A 23,274-nucleotide genomic window follows, 5' to 3' on the forward strand; every position below is an offset into this window, starting at 1 on the left:
TTTCTTTGTTCCTATCTGCATCACAGCTGTGGCAGCAGTCGAGCTTTGAGCTTGCAGATGAATCTTCTGATTTAGTGTGTACAGAACAGCAGGTTGCAAGGCAGCTGAGTCCCCGAATGATCCTGAAGAGCAATACTTCCTTCCACTCAAGCCAGGACACAAGTGTATGTTCTTCTAAACTGCAGCCACAGCCTCCTACATGAGCTCACTTGACCCGCCCCTGGAATAAAAACCTTGGTGCAGGTCACAAGTAGGCCTTCAGCCTCATTCTCAATGAGCCCATTGGCTTCAGTGGATCCTGGCTAATTCATGGCATTTATTCTCTACCTTTCCATATTTCCTCACACTCTTCCTTTTTTCACTCTCTCTTCTCTCTTCTCTCTTCTCTCTCTCTCTCTCTCTCTCTCTCTCACTGATTTTATTTATTTACTTGAGAGGGGTGGGTGGAGGGAGAGGCTAAACTACCCAGGACCAGAGAATTCATCAATAGAGGTCAAATCACAGTTAGTTCATATCACGCCAAGTACAGTTTTTTTCATCTGCAAACCTTATAGTAAATACAAGGAAAAGAGAGAACAGGGAGGGATCAAATTGGCAGAAGATTGAGTCACTTTCTATTTCCAGAATACACAGGCTGGTGTTTTGATGTGTAAGTGTAGCACCCTACAGCTCCATTTGTACCGTGTCTACTGGGGACCTGTAGGGCAGTGCAGGTGAGTGAGAGGTAGACACTGCTGATTTAGTGTCCAGATACAAGAGGCTTGGACTAATCAGTATTGGGGAGTGACCATACCTGCAGTGATTTCCTTACAATGGCAGCTTGTCCAGAGAACCCGAGCACAAAGAGCGGGGTGCTCACATCTGGGCCGGATGCTGCTCTCCTGTGTGATGCAGCATCAATGGACAGCTCCCCTCCACCTCAAACACCGAACTCTGTCAAGTTTGATTTTGTGAACGCTTTGACATCCAAAGAACGGAAAGATAATTCTCACGCCCCAAATCGCTGATTTCCCTTTTCAAGGAACTTAGAGGGTCTGCAGTGGGCACTCACAGGGAACCTTTTACCTGACTGAAGTGACGCTGAGTGGTGAGGCTGAGTGGTAAGGGGACATGGTTCTATCTGTGAGGAGAGGGCGCGGGCGCGGCGGTTCAGAAACTGGCGGGGAGCCGAGGACTTTACCAGCGACACAAAACACAAACCCACTTCCTTCACGCGTGCAACTCGTGCAAACACTCGAACAGTTAGCCAAGAATGGAGTGCGGTTTCAGTTTCGGTTCTCCTCTCAGACGTTTTTTGGGTAGTTAAATCTGCTTTATTTTTCAGCTTAACAGTGGGTTTCCAAGCAGACAACTCAGGACCAGACCGCGGGCAGCGAACTTGGCCTTGACTGCGGCGCCCTGGCCCGGTGAGTGCGCGACGACTCTTGGTTCACTGACCATGACCGCCGCGAATCCCCCGCGCAGCCCTGGCGCGGGCGGTGGGCGCGGGGGCAGCGGGAGAACCTCAAGGGGCCCCTGGGTGAAGAAGACGGGCGCTTTCTCCCCGGGCTCAGCGAAGCCGCAGGGTCCAAGGCGGCCCCAAGCGCCGGGTGTCTCAGGGTTGCTCTGCTCCTCTCAGGGTTTGCACCTGGAGCAGCAACACAGATCTCTGCTGGGGACGCGGAGGGGCGCCTCCTGCCTTCCTCCCAGCAAAGCGGCTCAATCTGTTCTGGGAGGGAGCTGCCCAAATCCAGCTCCTGGAAGAGGCGCTGCTGTGGGGTCACTTTTTCCTCTCTTGTCCTGTTCTCAGACCTTTCCTGGCTGTCCCCTTCTGTGCACTGGCGGCAGTAGACAAGGCAGATCATCACTCAGACAATACAAAGCCTCGGAGACTGACTCTCGTTTATTTTGGAATCATCCACACTTGCTTTCATGGACACCACAAATCCTGTCGTAAGTGCGAAATTGACATTTTGCGAAGTGATTATTGTTTGCAGCCCTTGTCTCCACTGTTAAGTAACAGTGTTTTTTTTTTTTTTTCTTACTGTTGAACTTTTACTTAGTGGAGGGTCAGTCTTATGATTATAAAATAAACTGAAAGCATGTCATTTTAAAAATTAAAAGAAAAAATAAGAAAGGAGGAGATGGGTGGGAGCATGGGCAGGAGGAAGGGCAGGGTGGGCAGTTTCTCTACGCTCCTAAATCTGTATATATGAAATACATGAAATTTGTTTAAAAATTGTTTAAAAAATCTATCCGTAAGTGAAATAATCCACCCTAACTAATCAATTCTTTAACATATCTATACTATCTAACTACTTGTTTATCTTAAGTTGTTTCAAATGTGCAGGCCACGCAAGAAGCATGGCATCAAAGTGACCCGCAGTACTTGTGGGAGATGGAGAGCCTGAGGCTTGTAACCTCACTGCAGAGGACTCTTGTGGAGAGCAGTTTTTGGAAACCACTGATGGTCTACACGACCTCATTTTACTTCGTTCCACTTACTCCACGTGGAGTAGAATATTTCTTGGCTTGGATGTCTCATTTCTACCTTAAAATCAGTAAAAAAAATTTTTAATAAAAAAAATCAAACTTTGTAGGCTCTCTTAAACCTTATATCAAAGAAAGAAACTCTATAATGTTTGCTGTTTGTGCCAGCAGCTAAAGGCTCATGTTTGACTCCACAAATTTCGTGTGTGGAGTCACACTAAAAGTTCCATGAGGGAGAAATTTGTGTGCATTTTGTTTACTGCCATACATGAGCACCTAGCACAGTGCAGGGCATGGCAGATACCCAATAGATATTTATGAAATGGATGAAGATTGATAAATATATGTATAGTTCTTTACGAACTCTCTCCACATAGTGAGTCTGTTGACCCCATCTTCTTTTTAATGTCAACTCTTCTTAGGCTAGCATGACATACTTCTCCTAGAAATCCTGGAACCTTCTCAGTCTCCACAATTTGCATTTTGTCTGTGCCCCAATATTAGTATTCTGATATCTTTATCTTCTGGCTTTTGCTTTGCTGCTTCTATTTGTTTAAGCATCCTCTGAACAAAGTCATATGAAAACATCTCAAATGGAATGTGAGCCATGATTATGCATAATAAATCATCTAGAAAATGTACTTACACAGGGAGACCTAATCTCTTCTGCTGAATGGAAGGTGTCTGTGATGGTCGGCCACCTTGAGCCAGGAGGCAGCTTGTTAAAGTGGCAAAGCAGATAATAAAAGGAGCCAGTGTGTCCTGGTGACTTTCTGAGGCAGAGCCATGTGTTTTGCCCTTTCAAATTTAGTGATGGAGGGGGATAAAATTTATTTTTTTATTAAACAACAGTTTTCTGTCACAACTGAACTGAATTCTAATTCGTATGAATTCTAAGACACATTGAACACATATTTTATATTCTTTCTATCCACAAAATTGAGATAGTATCAAGTTCATTATATATATATAATGAATAAAGCATAAAGATTATAAATAAGACTGAAACTCAAGGTCATGCCTTTCACAAAATTTAGGATGAAGTGAAGTTTCCTATTAGACATGCAAATTTAACTGATAAATTAATAAGTTAGTCTGGCAGTGGTTTTTATTATGACACAGCATAGTTAATGTCATCAATTTAGATCACATTATACATTTATGATGATGTCTTATGGGATTGGTCACTAGAGAACCTTTGATGTTTCTTTGTGAAAATTCATCAGTTAGAAAGAAAGAATGTTTATTTGAGGAAGCTGATTTTGATACTTTTTTGTAGCAGATTGTACAGTGAGGCAGAGAGATTGATGCTCAATTCCTACTTCTCCACTAACTGATGAAGCTTTAAGCAATCATTCAGTATATCTACATGCTCTTATTACATCTGATAAGAAAGAATAAAATTATTTAATCTCTAGAGCTCTTTTAAGTTCAAAAATAAGGTATGACTAAGACACCATGATGAGAGCTTAGATCACAGATAGATTTATTACTTAGGATTTTATATTTAGAGCAATGAATTATTAGGGTCAAATAAAACCCACTTGCCTGTCATTCGTTAACATCATGAGAGATGATGGACTTGCTGGAGGACAAGAGCTCCCTTCTGTCACTAGAAGATCACATACTTTCCCTTTACAGTTGTACAGATGGTAAGAAGTTGATAAATATATTCCATAAACAGGAAGTTGACATGCATACTCTTGGAGATGGCTTTGGCCTAGTATAGTCTACTGAGTTCCTTTGGATTTACAGGTTACCATGGCATCTAGAGTCAACATGGAGGCTCCCATGTGTATAGTGGAAAACCAGGACGGGCAGTTGATGGTGAATCCCAAAGCACTGGAGATTCTTAACCAGATATCTCAGCCTGTGGTGGTGGTGGCCATTGTGGGAATGTATCGTACAGGAAAATCCTACCTCATGAACCGCCTGGCAGGGGAGAATCATGGTGAGTGTTGTCCTAGGGCTGGGGTCATTTTCTTAGAACTATTGGTAATGCAAACTGATTTGCTCACTCTAGGGTCATCTACAGGAAGATTCTGAGTCCTCCTAAGGGATAAAAATATCCATGATTGATTATTACTTTTTTCATAAAATTTAGAGTTTCAAATCCATCTGTCACTTTTCACTCAAATGATAAAGAATAGGTACCCCAGGACTGGCACTATGATGTAGCAGGTTAAGCCTCCACCTGCACTACGGCATGCATCCTATATGGATGCTGGTTCGAGTCCCAGCTGCTCCACTTCTTTTTTTATTTTTATTTTTTTTTTATATTTTTGACAGACAGAGTGGACAGTGAGAGAGAGAGACAGAAAGGTCTTCCTTTTGCCGAGGTTCACCCTCGGATAAAGAAATTATGGGATATGTACTCTTTAGAATACTATACTGCAGTAAGAAACAACGAAATCCAGTCATTTGCAACAAAATGGAGGAATCTGGAACACATCATGCTGAGTGAAATAAGCCAGTCCCAAAGGGACAAATACCATATGTTCTCCCTGATCGGTGACAACTGACTGAACACCAAAAAGGAAACTTGTTGAAGTGAAAGGGACACTATGGGAAACGGTGACTTGATCAGCATAGCCCTGACTGTTAATGAACAACTTAATACATTATCCCTCTTAGTAGTTTTTTTGTCTGTTCTACTTAATATGACTGATTTAATTCTGTAATTAATACACAGTTATTCTTAAGTGTTGAAATTTAACTGAAATGTGATCCCTGTTAAACATAAGAGTGGGAATAAGAGAGGGAAGAGATATATAATTTGGGACATGCTCAAGCTGACTTGCCCCAAATGGTAGAGTTAGAAACATACCAGGGGACTCCAATTTAATCCCATCAAGGTGGCATGTACCAATGCCATCTCACTAGTCCAAGTGATCAATTTCAGTTCGCAATTGATCATAATGAAAGGACTAAGAGTCAAAGGGAGCACATAAGCAAGTCTAGTACCTGCTAACACTAACCGATAGAATAAATAAAGGGGAGAGTGATCCAACATGGGAAGTGAGATACTCAGCAGACTCATAGAATGGCAGATGCCCTAAATAGCACTCTGGCCTCAGAATCAGCCCTAAAGGCATTCAGATCTGGCTGAAAAGCCCATGAGAGTATTTCAGGCATGGAAAGCCAAGACACTCTGGCAAAAAGATCTCTGTGAGTGAGATCTCAGTGGAAAGAACAGGTCTTCAAAGAAGGAGGTACCTTTCTCTGAAGGGAGGAGAGAACCTCCACTTTGACTATGACCTTGTCTAAACAAGATAAGAGTCGGAGAACTCAAGGGGCTTCCATAGCCTTGGAAACTCATGACTGGAGCATAGGGAGATTACTGATGCCATAGACAGGAGTGTCAATTGGTAAAGTCAACAACAGGAGTCACTGTGCACTTACTCCTCATGTAGGATCTCTGTCCTTAATGTGCTGTGCATTGAGATTTAATGCTATAACGAGTACTCAAATAATATATTTCACTTTGTGTTTCCATGGGGGTGCAAACTGTTGAAATCTTTACTTAATGCATACTAAACTGATCCTCTGTAAAAAAAAAAAAAAAAAAAAAAGAAAAGAAAAGAAAAGAAAAGAAACTATCAACTCCCAACTTGACTCTCACTGGGATTAAACATGACAATAGGTCTGATCTGATTTCATCATCATTAAAAAAAATCATCTATTATTTTTCACTTTATGTTTCTGTGTGGGAGCAAACTGTTGAAATTCTTACTTAATGTATACTAAGCTGATCTTCTGTATATTAAGATAATCGAAAATGAATCTTGATGTGAATGGAAGGGGAGAGGGAGTGGGAAATGGGAGGGTTGTGGGTGGGAGGGACGGTATGGGGGGGAAGCCATAGTAATCTATTATTCGTACTTTGGAAACGTATATTCATTAAATAAAAGTTAAAAAAAAAAAAAAAAAAAAAAAAAAAAAAAAAATAAAAAAAAAAAAAATGGAGGCAGGAATGGAAGTAATGAAAAAGAGTGCAAGAGGGCAATGGAGAGAACGATTAAGGATTTGTTGTTTATCCCATAACTCAATGGAACTACTTTTTGATTTTTCTGCTTCATGTTCAAAGTAAAATATTAATAAGTTATATTCATCTCCCTCTCTTTCCTAGCCTTTTCAAATATATGAAATAGAATACATAAAGAATTAACAAAATACAATGAACAATAAGATAGTAAATATAGGGAACTTTTACTTAATTATTGACCAAGTCAAGAAATAAAACTAAGAACATCAAACACTTAAATCACACCATTTTACAACTTCTGAATGTTCCTTAGTGTTTTGATTTTCATTATACTTCTGCCACTGGTTTCCACAACTTGCTAACTTGCTCTATAATCTATGTATGCATCTATAAGGAAAAGTTTAGATTGAACTCCTTTTAAGATTTACCTAAAGGGAATAGTATGCAATTTATATGTATTTATATGGCATGTATATTGAAGGGCCCTCAAAAAGTTTGTGAAAAATGCATATGATGAGAAATTATGCATGGATTTCAAAAAATTGTGCATCATGAAATTATCTTTTTTATTTATTTATTTGAAAGGCAGACTTAGAGAGAGAGATGGAGAGAAAGGTCTTCCATCCACAGGTTCACTCCCCAAATAGTTGCAGTGGCTGGAGCTGGGCCTATCTGAAGCCAGGAGCCAGGACCTTCTTCTGGGTCTCCCACACAGGTATAGGGGTCCAAGCATTTGGGCCATCTTCCACTGCTTTCCCAGTCCATAAGCAGAGAGCGGGATTAGAAGAAGAGCAGCCAGGACACGAGCCAGCACCCACATTGGATGCCAGTGCTGCAGGCGAAGGCTTAGCCTAATACACCACAGCACCAGCCCCATAAAATTATCTTTTAATTCAATTTTCTACGAACTATTTGAATTGTCCCCATATTGTATGTTTTCTTTGAATTTACATAATTACATACATGGCATGTATGCTAATGATTCTTCCTAATTTTACTCAAAAGAAATTTATAAGATCCATCCATTTTGCCGTATTTATCATTAAGTGACTTGTTTTCAACATTTTTTTTAGAATGTCATTGTATAAGCATACCATAATTATTCACTTTTTGTGGTGAGCAGAGGTTTATTTCCAGTGTTCAACTTTTACAAAAAAGGCTGTCTTACTTATACTTGCCTTTTATCTGTCAGAAGAGGAATTGCTCTGTCATAGGGCATTTGTGTCATAGGGTATGTTCAGTGTTTCCAGATAAAGTCAAAATGCTTTTAAGATTTTCATGCTTATTAATGGCAATGGAGAATTCACTACTCTTCACAAAGATTCAGCAATGTAAGATTTAAAATTTTTGCTGATGTGATGACTGCCTAATTGCATATCACGTCCCTTGTCATAAATAAGGCTAAGCATATTTCCACAAGTTGCCATTTGTGCTTCCTACTTCATTAAAGCCCTATTTGAGTCTTTTAAAAAATTAGGTCATCTCATTTGCTTCTTACTGAGCTGTAGAGAATTTATCCATGATCTTGTTAATACTTTTGTCTATGAGGTCCATACAGCCACTTTTATTCCATTTTAATATTTCACATCTTTAGCTTCGCTCCATGCAGGGTTGAACCTCAGTGTATTGCCTTCTTAGAATCTACACACAGGCATGTTGCTTTCTCCTCTTTCCTTGTAGGCTTTCATTTGGGAACTACAGTGAAGTCTGAAACCAAGGGCATCTGGATGTGGTGTGTGCCCCATCCTTCCCAGCCAAAATTCACCTTAGTCCTTCTAGACACTGAGGGCCTGGGGGATGTGGAAAAGGTAAGTCAGAGATCCCTCTGTGAAACTTCATTTGTCTTGCTTCTGTACTTAACATTTAATTTTCCACCTTAATTCAAATTCTGTGATTTATTTCCCATTATTGCAAATCCCGGGATGGATTCTGTTTTCCTTGAACTACTGCCCTGGCAAATTCAAATGTTTTGGTATCTTTTGATAATATATTTTTATTTTTTCACCTTTGTTAATTATATAATTTAATAAATATTTACTGAGGAGCTGATTTCCAGGCCCTGTATTACATACTACAGATACTGCAATAAGCAAGTAAAGACTCAAAGTTCAGGCACCAACAGATACACAGTGTGATCAATAGAAGGCACCTTGAATGCACAGAACTAGGCACCTGACCTAGTCATATTTGTTCAGAGAAGTGACATCTAAACTGGGACCTTTGAGGCTAACAGGACGGATTCCATGTCCCAGGGCTGATGTAACAAGGTACCACAATCTGGGTGACTAAACAGGCATGTATTGTCTCACATTCCTGGAAGCTACAAGTCAAAGATAAAGATGCTGACAGGTTGTTTCCTTCTAAGGCCTGAGAGGGACAGTTTTTGCCATGCTCTGCCCTAGAGTTTCCTGGTTTTCTGACACTCTTTGGCATTCCTTGACTTGAGAATGTGTTACACTGATCATTGCTTTCAACTTTAATTAGTAGTCTCCCTATGTATATGTTTATCTTTGTGTCTAAATTTCTTCCTTTTTCTAAGAACACAAGTGCTATTGGATTAGAGCCCACTGTGATAAACTCATTTGTACTTCATTCCCTCTGTAGATATTCTATCTCCCTCTACAATCACATGGGGGAAGGATTGGGATGAAGATTCCAGTCTTTTTGGGGAGGAAATGGTGGGATGGGATTCAACCACAGCAGGCAGTTCCCAATTCAAGTGTGTAAGTGTGATGGGGTTGGAATTGGGAGCTGTGAAAATGCGGTTCAGTGCAATCACCTATTTGCATAGTCTCTAGAGATGCTTCACTGAAGCAAGAATGTTCCCAGAAATTTTGGTCCAAGTATCTGGGTTTTGGAGAAATTGGTTTTCTGATATCACAACATGATCTTGAGCCACCAAAACCATTTAAATAGGATGGTTGTAGGCATTTTTGTCCTTACAGTTTTGACTACAATGGATCATTTCTCCCTCTTACTTTACATTATTTTGAGCTTAACTTGAAAGTAGCAGCAGTAGACTTTATACTCCATCATTGTGAAAAAAAAAAAGAGAGTTTGGAAATTTTGTGCTTAGGTTTAAAGTTCTTAGGTAGACTCTTGTAGAAATGCTATTTGCCCTAAGTCCTGCTTATCTTTATCTTAATTGGAAAACTGAATATTTTGAGGGGTAAAAAAATAAATATATGAAAAGGTTTCCTACCTTCAGTATCAATTCTAGTAATCATAAAATCCACACAGTATATACGTCCAAGGTAACAAAACCAGCCATCATGTAAACTGCTGTTGTCAGTAGAATGACTCTCTGACTTTACAAATTGTGCTGTAATTTGGGCAGCATGACTGTGTGCCTGACCTTCACGGGCCGTCACATCTTGCCCTGAATCTCATTTACAGCCTCAGCTTTCATTCTTGCATAACTTCCATTTTTCAGTCAAATGTAATAATTTTATATTTATATGGCCTATACCATATAGTGTCTCTGAATTGTAAAGTATTATTTTTTCACTTGTGTGAACACTAAAATTATACATTATATCACATCTTTAGACTGTTGCTCTCTTGAGCTACAATGATCACATCCAATCCACATCATGTCTTGGCTATAAGCAAAACACTTGTTCCCATTTGTTAAAATTACTCATCTTCCGTATTTCAGGCATGGAAAGCCAAGACACTCTGGCAAAAAGATCTCTGTGAGTGAGATCCCAGTGGAAAGAACAGGTCTTCAAAGAGGGAGGTGCCTTTCTCTGAAGGGAGGAGAGAACCTCCACTTTGACTATGACCGTGTCTAAACAAGATAAGAGTCGGAGAACTCAAGGGGCTTCCATAGCCTTGGAAACTCATAACTGGTGCATAGGGAGATTACTGATGCCATAAACAGGAGTGTCAATTGGTAAAGTCAACAACAGGAGTCACTGTGCACTTACTCCTCATGTAGGATCTCGGTCCTTAACGTGCTGTACACTGAGGCTTAATGCTATAACGAGTATTCAAACAGTATATTTCACTTTGTGTTTCTATGGGGGTGCAAACGACTGAAATCTTTACTTAATGTACACTAAACTGATCTTCTGTAAAAAAAAAAAAAAAAAAAAAAAAAAAAAAAAAAAAAAGAAAGAAATTTTCAATTCCCAACTTGACTCTCACTGGGATTAAACATGACAATAGGTCTGATCTGATTTCATCATCATTTTAAAAAAATCATCTATTATTTTTCACTTTATGTTTCTGTGTGGGAGCAAACTGTTGAAATCCTTACTTAAGGTATACTAAGCTGATCTTCTGTATATTAAGATAATCGAAAATGAATCTTGATGTGAATGGAAGGGGAGAGGGAGTGGGAAAGGGGAGGGTTGTTGGTGGGAGGGACGGTATGGGGGGGGAAGCCATTGTAACCCATGAGTCGTACTTTGGAAATTTATATTCATTAAATAAAAGATAAAAAAAAAATTACTCATCTTCCTTTATATAACATCTCATTCTACTCCTGGAAGAGATTATCATTTAGGTTACATTGATATGTTATGTGTATCTGCCACTGTAGACTGTCACGTGGAACTTTGTTTGCAAGTAGCTCATTGTGGTATTTTGTATTTTGCAGATATCCAATGAATAGCTGTTGAATTATTATTGTCCCTAATATGGCTACTATTCATAAAATTTTGCTAATGAAATGATTTCCAAATATTATCTTATTCCTACTACGTCTAGGCAGTGTATTAAACAAGATATACAAATTGACAATGTCATACTTTTTTTTTTTTTTTTTGACAGGCAGAGTGGACAGTGTGAGAGAGAGAGACAGAAAGAAATGTCTTCCTTTTCCATTGGTTCACCCCCCAATGGCCACTGCGGCCGGCGCACCACACCAATCCGAAGCCAGGAGCCAGGTGCTTCTCCTAGTCTCCCATGCGGGTGCAGGGCCCAAGCACTTGGGCCATCCTCCACTGCACTCCCGGTCCACAGCAGAGAGGTGGACTGGAAGAGGAGCAACCGGGACAGAATCCGGCGCCCCGACGGGGACTAGAACCCTGGGTGCCGGCACTGCAGGCAGAGGATTAGCCTATTGAGCCATGGTGCTGGCCAATGTTATACATTTCTAATAATATCTAAGGAAACATGTTTGTGAGGGACCAAAGTTAATATCAAAAGTGAAGTTTGGGCCGGCGCCGCGGCTCACTAGGCTAATCCTCCGCCTAGCGGCGCCGGCACACCGGGTTCTAGTCCCGGTTGGGGCACCGGATTCTGTCCCGGTTGCCCCTCTTCCAGGCCAGCTCTCTGCTGTGGCCAGGGAGTGCAGCGGAGGATGGCCCAAGTGCTTGGGCCCTGCACCCCATGGGAGACCAGGAGAAGTACCTGGCTCCTGCCATCGGATCAGCGCGGTGCGCTGGCCGCAGCGCGCCGGCCGCGGCGGCCATTGGAGGGTGAACCAACGGCAAAAGGAAGACCTTTCTCTCTGTCTCTCTCTCTCACTGTCCACTCTGCCTGCAAAAAAAAAAAAAAAAAAAAAAAAAAAAAAAAAAGTGAAGTTTGGATCCTAGTCTTCAGCTATTTTCAGCAAAATTAGTGACTAAAGAATAGAATGAATGAATGAAGAGTAAACTCCTAAGTCCCTTGTTCTCATTTGCTTCCCAGGGAGACTCTAAGAATGACTCCTGGATCTTTGCCCTGGCCGTGCTTCTGAGCAGCACCTTTGTCTACAACAGCCTGGGCACCATCAACCACCAGGCCCTGGAGCAGCTGCAGTATCCTTCCAGAAGCTATGCTCCATCTTTCACTGAGTTTAGTGGAATGATAGCTGAGAACATTTTTTCTTCCTAGTGACAGAATTGTCCCAGTTGAGGAAGTGGGACACAGGACAAAAATAAATGCTTATAAACTGGTTTGTAAGTGAGATGTGAAAATCGTGCTACAGAGTAATTCTTTATCCTTAGCTAAGATCTCAGCTATGTGGCTGAACTAACAGAGATAATTAGGACAAAATCCACTTTGAGAGCTGATGAAATAGACGACTCGGATGAATTTGTGAGTTTCTTTCCAGACTTTGTTTGGTGTGTGCGGGATTTCATGCTGGAGCTGAAGTTAGATGGACGTCCCATCACAGAAGACGAGTACCTGGAGAATGCTTTGAAGCTTATTCCAGGTATCTCAACATGGCTTGGAGACTGGATGTTTCAGGAAGAGGTTGGGTAAACCAAATCCTGGCATTTGTCCTCTGACACATGTATTTATTTGATATTGGATTGATGTCTATGCTAATGGTAACTGGTAATTATTGAAAAGTGATTGGTTTTCACTATAGCTTGTAAATCCCAAGCTCCTCATTCAGGAAAACAGCATCACAATATCAGGCCAAATAATTTTAGACCAATTAATATTGCAAAAATTATCCAGAGTAGAATATGTGCAATGATATCCTAAGTCCCACACATTGTGCTGTATATTAAGTGCTTCTCCTTTGCTGTATGGAAACAAACAGCTTAGCAAAATCAAAGTTGATTATCAAGGAATTGTATGAAATGAGGGGATCTATTTTTCAAAGCATATTTAACACAATACAATCCTCCAGTACTTGGCTAGTTATATCCTTCAGAGAAAGGAATCTTATACAGTCAATAGTTAAGAAAAAACTTTGACATATTTTTCCAACATAACTGTCACATCTTCCATTTTCCCTTTCTCGGGGCATCACTCTCTTCATTCTGCAGACTTACACGATAATTTGTCATTTTATTATTGTAAACTTGCTAAATGGATTACATATTGCAAAGTCACTAATTAGAGAGAATATAATTTTTTATTTATTTGGTTATTTATTATATTAAAAAACACTTATTTAACACCTATTGTGTGCTATCAGATCATGCTATAAGTCTCTGTCAAGTCTGATGTATTAAAAAGATAGGGAAGTGTTTTCACTTCACTTCTCTTTCAAACCATGAGTCACCATGTCTCTTTAGTGTCATGTAAAAGATTCTCTGGCATCGTCTGTCCTTCAGACAATTTTTCAGCAACATCTTGTCTTTTACTGGAGTCACTTAAATGGGAAGCCACTTTGTGGTTTCTGACAGAGACACAGTAGGATCAGAAAACTGCTTCTCATCCTTTTGTTCCACTAACTGACCATTCAGTAAACATTTGGTGAAGACTTAATCCATGGGAGTCCATACAAGCATTAAGGAAAACAAATAGAACATCTACCCCTCTCCACCCTTGCTCTCTAGAATCATATCCTTTCCTTTGACCTCTGAGTGGAAATGGAATTGTCTGTGCCTTAAAAAACTGGCACAAGGTTGAATGCAATGTGGTATTAGGCAATCAAATTAAAAAAGTACAGATGAAGGACGATGAGTATCAGCCCCTCCTGAAGATTGTGGACTCCGTGAATGGTTTTTGTTTTTCACTTTTACAGGCAGGAATCCTAAAATCCAAAACTCCAACTTGGTTAGGGAGTGTATTAGACATTTCTTCCCAAAGCGGAAGTGTTTTACCTTTGACCGACCTACAAAAGAAAAAGAACTCTTGGTCCATATTGAGGATGTGGCAGAAGACCAGCTGGACCCTAACTTCCAGGAGCAATCTGAAAACTTCTGTTCCTATATCTTCACCTATGCAAACCCCAAGATTCTGAAAGATGGAATTCATGTCACCGGCAAGCGTGAGTCATCTTTGCTCCAAAGCACCGCTCTGTTTTATTCATGCAGCTGTGAGGTGAAGGTTTGATTATTCTCTGGGTTGGTTGGTCAGTAATATGTTTTGCAGTTAATATGAATATCAGCAAAAAATTGTTCATGCTATTTGTAAAAAATTATTTTCCTAACTGTTGTCTCTATACCTGAGGGTTTATTGAGACTGAATATAACTTAAGAAACTACCTCCACTTACCATGTAAACTCAAAGCATTGTTAAAAAAAGAGAGTATGTATGTTTGAGGTGAAGTCTTGTGGTATAAATCCTTCTCCAAATGCATAGAAAAGATTATTTTGTGAATTTATACTACTTGTAAAATAAATAGCAGGTGCAGAGTTCTTGAAAGGTAATTAAGAGGTTGAGGTCAAAATTCAATAGTATTTTAGGTACAGAGGTGGTTTCACTATTTTCCACCAACACAGTCAGGTAGTGTCCTGCTACTGTGAAGAGCTGCACATCTTGGTATCATGTTCTGTGTCACTTTTTTGAAAATTTTGATTATTTTTCTATATGGAAATTTTACTTTTCCTTTCTATTCTACCCCTTTTTAAGTTTATACCAAAAGTTGCATATGAGAAATGCCTGATCATATTTGTGGTTATAAGTGACTCAAACTGAATAATTAAAAGCACAGAACAAATAATGACTGTGAAAAATAATAATGTTACTAGAAGGGGCAGAAATTTTCTTAAAAGAACAGCAGGTTGGATGTTGAATAGAGTTTTGATTATTTTCAGAAATCTCATTTATAAATCCTGTTTTAAAAGCAAGTGGTAGCTTGGTATTTATTCTTAAATTACTCGTCTCATTCAGGGTTGGGGACACTGGTGGAGACCTATGTGGATGCCATCAGTAGTGGAGCAGTTCCTTGTTTGGAAAATGCGGTAACAACTCTGGCCCAGCTTGAGAATTCTGCAGCCGTGCAGAAGGCTACTGACCACTATAGTGCACAGATGGCCCAACGAACGAGGTTCCCCACAGACACGCTCCAGGAGCTGCTGGACATGCACACAACCTGTGAGAGGGAAGCTGTTGCAGTCTTCATGGAGCACTCCTTCAAGGATGATAATCGGGAATTCCAGAAGCAGCTTATGGTATTGTTTCTTATTTTTTTTTATTGTTTCTTATTTTTATTGTTTCTGATTCCAGTCCTTCTGAAATGATGCTTAAAGCCTACTCTTTGACCCTTTGTTTCATCTCTTGTTTGTAATACAAGTAGCCTGGATTTTTGTGAATGACAGAGTTCCACAGCTTGCTGCTACAGTATTTATCTGAAAGATGACCACTGAATTAATGTTCCATTGCTGCAAAAAAAAAAATCATCATAAATTTAGCAGTTTACAAAAGCCAGCATGCATTAGCTCATGGTGTTCTAGGTCAGAGGTCCAGAACCAGGAAGCTGGACATCATGAAGCTGAAAGCAAGAAGTCAGCCCAGCTGTGTTCTCATCTGCAGATCTGGGGAACCTCAGAACTCTATCAGGTTGTTGGCAGAATCCAGTCCCTATCATTGTCACTTACAAGTGCAATCAAACATTTCCTTTTCTATATCTTTATAATCTCAAATGATCATTGGAAAAATTAATGAGAGATCCCAAACACTATATGGAGAAGACGTAAGTCATTATTGGGTGGTTTGCTTTTTCATGTGTGTATTTTAATCCAACTCTACACAAATCCTCTGAGGAAATCCTACTCTCAGTCACAGTCAATTTTCTTGATGATTTGAATGTTGGATCACTGATAAGGAGAATACTACTGAAGAGCCATACATGCCACGAGTCCAGCTCCATCATTTTAGAGTGAGCCTGCCACCTAAGAGAGTGAGAGGCTTCCCACGGTTACCAGAACATTGGCCAGAAGTACATCTGAAACAAATCTCCTGACTTCTTGTTCTTTCTGTGTCCCAGTCCACTCTGAGGCCACTAGAGTGATTCTTCCAAGAGCGTCACAGTTGGGACTTCCTTCTAACGATGTCTTCCTTCTCCGTTTCTATGCATTTTCCTGGCAGGAAACCATAGAGAAGAAGAAGGAAGAATTCTTGCTTCAGAATGAAGAGGCATCTGATAAATATTGCCAGGCTGAGCTTAAGCAGCTCTCAGAGTCCCTAATGGAAAGTATTTCTAGAGGGGCTTTCTCTGTTTCTGGAGGACACAGTCTCTATCTAGAAGCAAAGAGAAAGGTTGAACAGAACTATAAGCTGGTGCCCAGGAAAGGAGTCAAGGTGAGCAATGAATGGAAGCAGAGGGTTACAGAGCATAGTAAAGTTATGGGGACTTTGCTGTCCTTCTAAATATCCAACCACAGTATTTTTTTTGTGAGAGTGTAGAGTAAGTGATCTCAGGGCTTTTTTAAACAAATATATAAAGCAACAGCAGTTGTGGTTTTTGAGATGCACATAAATCTGGGTGGCTGTAACCTAGAGTGGGGAGTGGAACAATTTTCTCAAAAGGGCACTGGAGACCTGGGAAGGAGGAGACTGTGCAAGGTTTGCATGTCCCACAGAAGACCTTGGAATGTATACTGTGGTTGTAGAAGAAACAGAAGCATTGAGGACCTTAAAAAGAAGCTAAAAGAGCAGACTTCATAGGGTCAGATTTGTGGCTTTTATGCAACTGGGTCTTTGAGGCCATGATTTTTCTGCTCCCTCTTGTTTCCTCAGGCAAACGAGGTGCTGCAGAGCTTCCTGCAGTCGCAGGTAGTAGTGGAGAGCTCCATCCTGCAGGCAGACACAGCCCTCAGAGCTGGGGAGAAGGCCTTAGCAGGTACGGGGACAGGGCTCAGCTCTCAGAAGTGGGGAGGGGCCTGCTAAGCCTTCCTACAGAGCTGGCAGGAAACCTTCCCAGAACCTGCAGCTCCTCTTCTTCGATCGATGGAAATTCTGTTAAATCTGACAGCAGCAAAGGGAGGAGTATATGTACATCAGGCAGTCAGATGACCTTGTGAAAGGTGCTCTGAATGCTGTGATGACCAGGTGAACTGAGACACTTCCCACCGCTCCTCAAAACTAGTCTTGCTCTGAGCTCAGGAAGGCAGAAATCAGGAGTGACTTTTTTTTCTTCCCTCTCTGAAACCTCTGTGGAACAGCTGAGCAGGCCAAGAGGGAGGCAGCTGAGAAGGAGCAGGAACTGCTAAGACAGAGGGAGAAGGAGCATCAGCAAAAATTGGAGGCTCAAAACAGAAGCTACCAGGAGAACATCACCCAGTTGAAGGAGAAGATGGAGCGGGAAAGGAAGGACCTCCTCAGAGAACAGGAGAGGATGCTGGAGCACAAGCTGAAGGTGAGTCTGGGGGGCCAGAGACGTGTTCTGGGAACCATTCTCCAGCCTGGCTTCCCCGAGCGCCAGCCACTCTCCTGAGATCATAGGAAGCTGTGAACTGTGTACACTCTCGCTCCCCACACTCAATACTTGTCCTCAACACTTCCTCCTCTAGATCCAAGAAGACCTGCTTAATGAAGGGTTTAAAAGGAAATCTGAGGAGTTGAACACAGAGATAACACAACTAAAAGAGAAGATAGCTACAACTAAAAGAGAAGGAGATCGCCCGTGGGCTGCGCGGCTCGTTGATGGCATTGGCAATGTGTTAATCTCCGAGGCGCCGGGTCCTGGTAAGATCGTTGGTATGTGGGTGAAAATGTTGAGCACACAAATAAAATAGGCTCAGAATTCCTGTTAAGAAACTGGGAGTGAGTCTTCTTTTATTGTTCTGTGACCTGGAAGTTCTTTTTTAAAGAAGTTCTCAAATAAGATTGATTACCTGATATATCATGGTCTGCCATACAAAAGACAAACTTAACAATGAGCAAATTAAGTGATGGGAAATGAGTTTAAATATATAGTGAAATTAAAGACTGAATTTGTAATACAATTAAAACTTGTAAATGTTGTCAATGAGAAGTACGAGTATGTAAAGTGCAAAATCAAGTATGTAAAATTAAAATTTTAAATATTACTGTTGTTAAAAATATTTTTGTTGAAGAATTATATAAAGATAATTGAAAATGAATCTTGATATGAATGGAATGGGAGAAGAAGTGGGAGATGGGAGGGGTGTGAGTGGGAGGGAAATTATGGGGGGGAAGCCATTGTAATCCATTAACTGTACTTTGAAAATTTATATTTACTAAATAAAAAAGAAAAAAAATGAAAAAAACTCTTACAATAACCCATTGAGTTGAGTAATTTTATGCTGACAAAAAAATTTTAATGGACAGAAATAAAAATGTTCATTCTCTTGAAATCAATATGTACATTTAATGTATCTCAAATAAATATGTGAATGGTTAGAAGAAGATAGGTTTACTTTGATGTTTTTATGGCAAGGCCACAGGAAAGTACCCAGTGGAAATCAGAAAAAAATAAAAATAAAAAAAAGATGATCACAGAGAGGAGACTGGCCCTAAGCAGACACTAAATCATTGCAGCATATACCACAGTGACACCTGAATATTGAAATGGCAATAATACAGACTTGGAAAGGTCAATGGCGATACAAAGTCATGAAGAAACTCCAAACATGATAAATTTCACATTGCACATTAGTACAGTAATGTGAACCATTCAGCTAGTATGAGAGAAACAAAGCTGGCGTCCTTCTTATACACCAAAGAAATATCAGATGAATGAAAGTACACACATGAAAAATTACAATCCAAAAATAATAATTTGGGAAGAGGCCCATTCTAACTGTCTCATAAAGGAAATGCATAGATGAATGTAATGATAAATTCAACCACTAGACATTCTCCATAGAAAAACATAAGCAAAAAGACAAATAGCAATGTAAGGAATAGATTTTATGTCACAAAATCAAAGTAAACCATAACAATTCTTCAAATCAGTGACATAAAGAAAAACTCCATTGGGGCAGCTGTTGTGGTGCAGAGGTTGCCACATCCTTTATCAGAGTGCCTGAGATCAAATCCTGCCTCTGCTTCTGATTCAGTTTCTGTTAATACATCTGTGAGGCACCAGATGATGGCCCAGGTTCATAGGTCCCTGTAATCTTCATGAGGGACTGAGATGAAGTTGCTGGCTCTTGGCTTCAACCTGGGTCCAAGTGACTATTGTAGCCATTTGAGGCCTCTCTCTCTCTCTTTCTTTCTTTCTCCCACCTACCATCCCTCTCTGCTTCTCAAATAAATTAGTAAATGTTTAAGAAAAAAAGGAGGGCTGGCGCTGTGGCTCACTTGGTTAATCCTCCGCCTGCGGTGCCAGCATCCCATATGGGTGCCAGGTTCCAGTCCTGGTTGCTCCTCTTCCAGTCCAGCTCTCTGCTGTGGCCCGGGACGGCAGTGGAGGATGGCCCAAGTGCTTGGGCCACTGCACCCACCTGGAAGACCAGGAAGAAGCACCTGGCTCCTTGCTTCAGATCAGTGCAGTGCTGGCCGTGACGGCCATTTGGGAAGTGAACCAATGGAAGGAAGACCTTTCTCTCTGTCTCTCTGTCTCTCTGTCTCTCCGTCTCTCTCTCTCTCTCTCACTGTCTGTAGCTCTACCTGTCAAATAAATAAAAATTAAAAAAAGGAAAATACCACTCAAAAGTTAGACAAATATGTATGAATTTAAAGGTGTTCAACTCCAATAATAGTAAGAGACACACAAAATAAAGCTGAGAGGTACTTTATTTACTGGAAATCATTAAGGAAGAAGATATTATGGTTGCTGGTGAGAGTTTTTTTTTATCCTAGGTTAACACGAATTTGGGGCAACAAGAAATCTCTTATATTTGGTATTGAGAGTGAGACTTGGTACAATTATATATCAAAGTGTGAGACATATGTGTCTTTGACCCACTTGGAAGTTGTGTCATAGATTTAATTGCTCATGTGTCAAATAACACATCCATGAGGCTATATGTTACAACATTGTAAAGTGGCAGAAAATTGGAAACAGTTATCTATCCAGAAGGTATTGGCAATGTAAATCATGGGACATGCAGACAGAGTAAGACTCTATAATCACTAAAATGAAAGGAGAAGCTTTATTTGCAGTAATATAAGAAAGTATCCAAGATTTTTTACAAAGGAAAAAAAGAGGAAAATATCCAAGCATTGAGTATTGTTGCTAATTTAGAAAATATAAATATATACAGATATTATTATGCAACTCAGGAAAGAAGCACAATAAATGAATAACTATGGTCAAAATGGAAGTTGGGCTTGGACAGTTAGGTGAGACAGGTATGATGAAGACTCCACATGTCACACGTTCTTATCACTTTCCACATTGGCTATAAGATACATTTATTACTGATTTAATAATAAGGCTGGGACTGTGGCATTGCAGGTTGAGCTGCCATCTGAAGTGCCAGCATCCCATATGGGTGCCAGTTTGAGTCCCTGCTGGTACACTTTATATTCAGCTGCCTGCTAATGCACCTGGGAAAAGCAGCAAAAGTTGGCCCAAGTTCTGGAGCCCCTATACCCATGTGGGAGATCCAGAAGAAGCTCCTGGCTACTGATTTCAGCCTGGCCTAGCCCCAGCCATTGTGGGCATTTGGGGAGTGAACTAGTAGATGGACAATTGCTCTGTGTCTTTCTCTCTCTCTGTAACTCTGCCTGTCAAATAAATACAAAATAAACTCTAAAAATAAGTAAATAAAAATATTAAATACCATACTGAAACTGAAAATAATGCAGGAAATGAAACAGGTCCACTACAGGATGCGACAGTTTAATGCTGTCAGAGACGTTGGAAGTTTTCACAGAGGAAGAGTGTGGTGGCTGTGACAGCTAGCTGTGAAGCATCAAACATGCATCTTCATTTGTTTCCGTTATGGTTTCTCAACAAGGTCTGGGGTGATGGCTGCAATGATGTAAAAGTTGCAGCCTCACATTTATACCGTTTATGAAATAGAAGGAAAAGTTTTCTTGAGGAGGAGCTCAGTATTTTCAGAACTCCTTTCCAGCTAACTATAAGCAAGGACTCTGTCGGGCGGCACAAGCTTCTTGCCCTTCTGCCACTTGGACGGATTATCTCTTGACTTTGCACATGGTCCAGACGTCTTCGAACACCATCACTTCTACACTCTATTTGGGTTATTTGCTTGTCTCTGTTCCTCTTAAAGTTCTCCTGTGTTCCCACTTTGGTGACCTAATGTGGTGTTCTTCCTCTGTGCTGCCATTGTGCCATGTTGTCTCTCCTATCACAGAACATTTCATATAATTGTGAAAATTCAGATAATCTATTTACACTATCACCCCTACAATCTCTGCATTTCAGGGACTTGGATTTTCTCATTGTTTACCCTTGAGTGCCAGGGTAGTCTACCATGTGAACACCAGGTGCTCAAAAAATGTATGCTGATAGGGAGATTACTGATGCCATAGACAGGAGTGTCAATTGGTAAAGTCAACAACAGGAGTCACTGTGCACTTACTCCTCATGTAGGATCTCTGTCCTTAATGTGCTGTGCATTGAGATTTAATGCTATAACTGTACTCAAACAATATATTTCACTTTGTGTTTCTATGGGGGTGCAAACTGTTGAAATCTTTACTTAATGCATACTAAACTGATCCTCTGTAAAAAAAAAAAAATTATCAATTCCCAACTTGACTCTCACTGGGATTGAACATGACAATAGGTCTGAAAAAAAAATGTATGCTGAATACATTCTTGTGTCATCATTCAATAATGCTCCAGTTTAGCATATCTGCACGACATTAGCTGTGATAAGGGGTTCTTAAAATAAAGGACAGAATTCTAGGAACTCGTGAAGAAGGGACTCACAGAGGCAGAAAGGACAAGCACATGTAACTGAACGTACTGCCTTGTCCTGTCTGAAAGACGGGATGCCCGGTGTGCTCTGTGTTCCTTGGACTTGACGTTCATGATGACTGCTCAGCAATGAGACACAATCTTTGGCTCACAGCTCAGTTATTATGTTTATATTGCTTCTACTTATTATGCTTCCACTGTTGCTCTTATTTCAGTTCAGGTGTGCTCCTACTGAAATTAAAGCATGCTTTGTGGGAATGGGTATTTGCATAGGATTGGGGTGTCATCTGGCATATATGGATGACATAAAAGAGTGCCTGGGCTCAAATTCCAGGTCTGCTTCTAATTTCTGTCTTCCTGTTAATGTGTAGCCTTAGAGGCATCAACTGATGGTTCAGTTATTTAGATCCCTGCCACCCAGTTATTTCTGCCTGGCCCAGCCCCAGCTGTTGCAGATATTTGGGGAGTGAATCAGTGGATGGGAACTCTCTGCCTCTGTCTCTCTCCACCTCTCCCTTTCAAATTTGAAATTAAAAAGTGGGTGGCCATCCTTCCAGATTATTCTGCCACATTATCATTGTTTTCAAAAAGCAAAACAAGACAGGGTTTTTATCTGAGGATCAATTTCTTACTGAAAATTGTTGGGGCTAAAGGGACAGTAGAATATATACATTGTGTACAGAGACATCCAATAGCAATGCTGTTATTCCTTGTTATTTCTCCCTTTCCTCTACAGCCTTAAGGGCTCAGCCTTACTTGAGGGTTGTGAGCTAGTGCACAGTTGCCTTCCAGGTTTCCCAGCTAAAGCTCCTGGAATGACAAGTCCTACATCTGAGTTAGTTCTAGTCGCCCACTGGTTTCCCTCAGAGAACTGCACCTCAAACTACATACTCAGATGATCTGGTAAAAGGGGATGAATGCCCCTCCCCATCACACCTCCCCAACATGACCAGCACAGGCAGTATCTTGAACTCTGGTATAACAAATATCCAGGCATAACACAGATATGTTCTTCTGGGGACATGTTCACATCAAGTTACAACTGACATGTAATTAAATGACAGTTATGGAGGTCAAAGAAATAAGAAATTGTTGGGAAAGAAGTGTTTACATGTTTAGAAATAAAGAAAAGTTTAAGAGTGAGCCACAGCGAGCTATAAGAAGAGTATAAGAGGGACTGCAGTATGGTGTAGCAGGTAAAGCCACCGCCTGCAGTGCCAGCATCCTATATAGGCGCCAGTTCAAGTCCCAGTACTCCACTTCCAATCCAGCTCTTTGCTATGGTCTGGGAAAGCAGTAGAAGATAGCCTAATTGCTTGGGCCCCTGCACCTGCATGGGAGACCCAGAAGAAGCTCCTGGCTCCTGGCTTCGGATGGGCACAATTCCGGCTGATGCAGCCATTTG

General features: G+C 40.6%; 1 protein-coding gene across 3 annotated transcripts; it reads left to right on the top strand.

The window, feature by feature from the left end:
* Positions 1-1,181: 1,181 nt before the first annotated feature.
* On the top strand, positions 1,182-18,172 carry LOC100346467 (guanylate-binding protein 7). Of its 3 annotated transcripts, XM_070078112.1 has the most exons (12): positions 1,267-1,406; positions 1,790-1,932; positions 4,225-4,420; positions 8,135-8,262; positions 12,092-12,201; positions 12,403-12,599; positions 13,869-14,114; positions 14,960-15,240; positions 16,157-16,369; positions 16,808-16,910; positions 17,233-17,426; positions 17,581-18,172. In XM_070078112.1, exons 2-12 carry the CDS (start codon positions 1,912-1,914, stop codon positions 17,803-17,805), a joined length of 1,914 nt encoding a protein of 637 aa, XP_069934213.1. In that variant the 5' UTR covers positions 1,267-1,406; positions 1,790-1,911; the 3' UTR covers positions 17,806-18,172. The 3 variants fall into 3 exon arrangements, with proteins under 3 accessions (XP_008263143.3, XP_069934213.1, XP_069934214.1); XM_008264921.4 differs by lacking the exon at positions 1,790-1,932 and having other exon boundaries at positions 1,182-1,406; XM_070078113.1 differs by lacking the exon at positions 1,267-1,406 and having other exon boundaries at positions 1,790-1,990.
* Positions 18,173-23,274: the final 5,102 nt, after the last annotated feature.

This window comes from Oryctolagus cuniculus, chromosome 7, assembly GCF_964237555.1.
Source record: "Oryctolagus cuniculus chromosome 7, mOryCun1.1, whole genome shotgun sequence".
Taxonomy (NCBI): Eukaryota; Metazoa; Chordata; class Mammalia; order Lagomorpha; family Leporidae; genus Oryctolagus; species Oryctolagus cuniculus.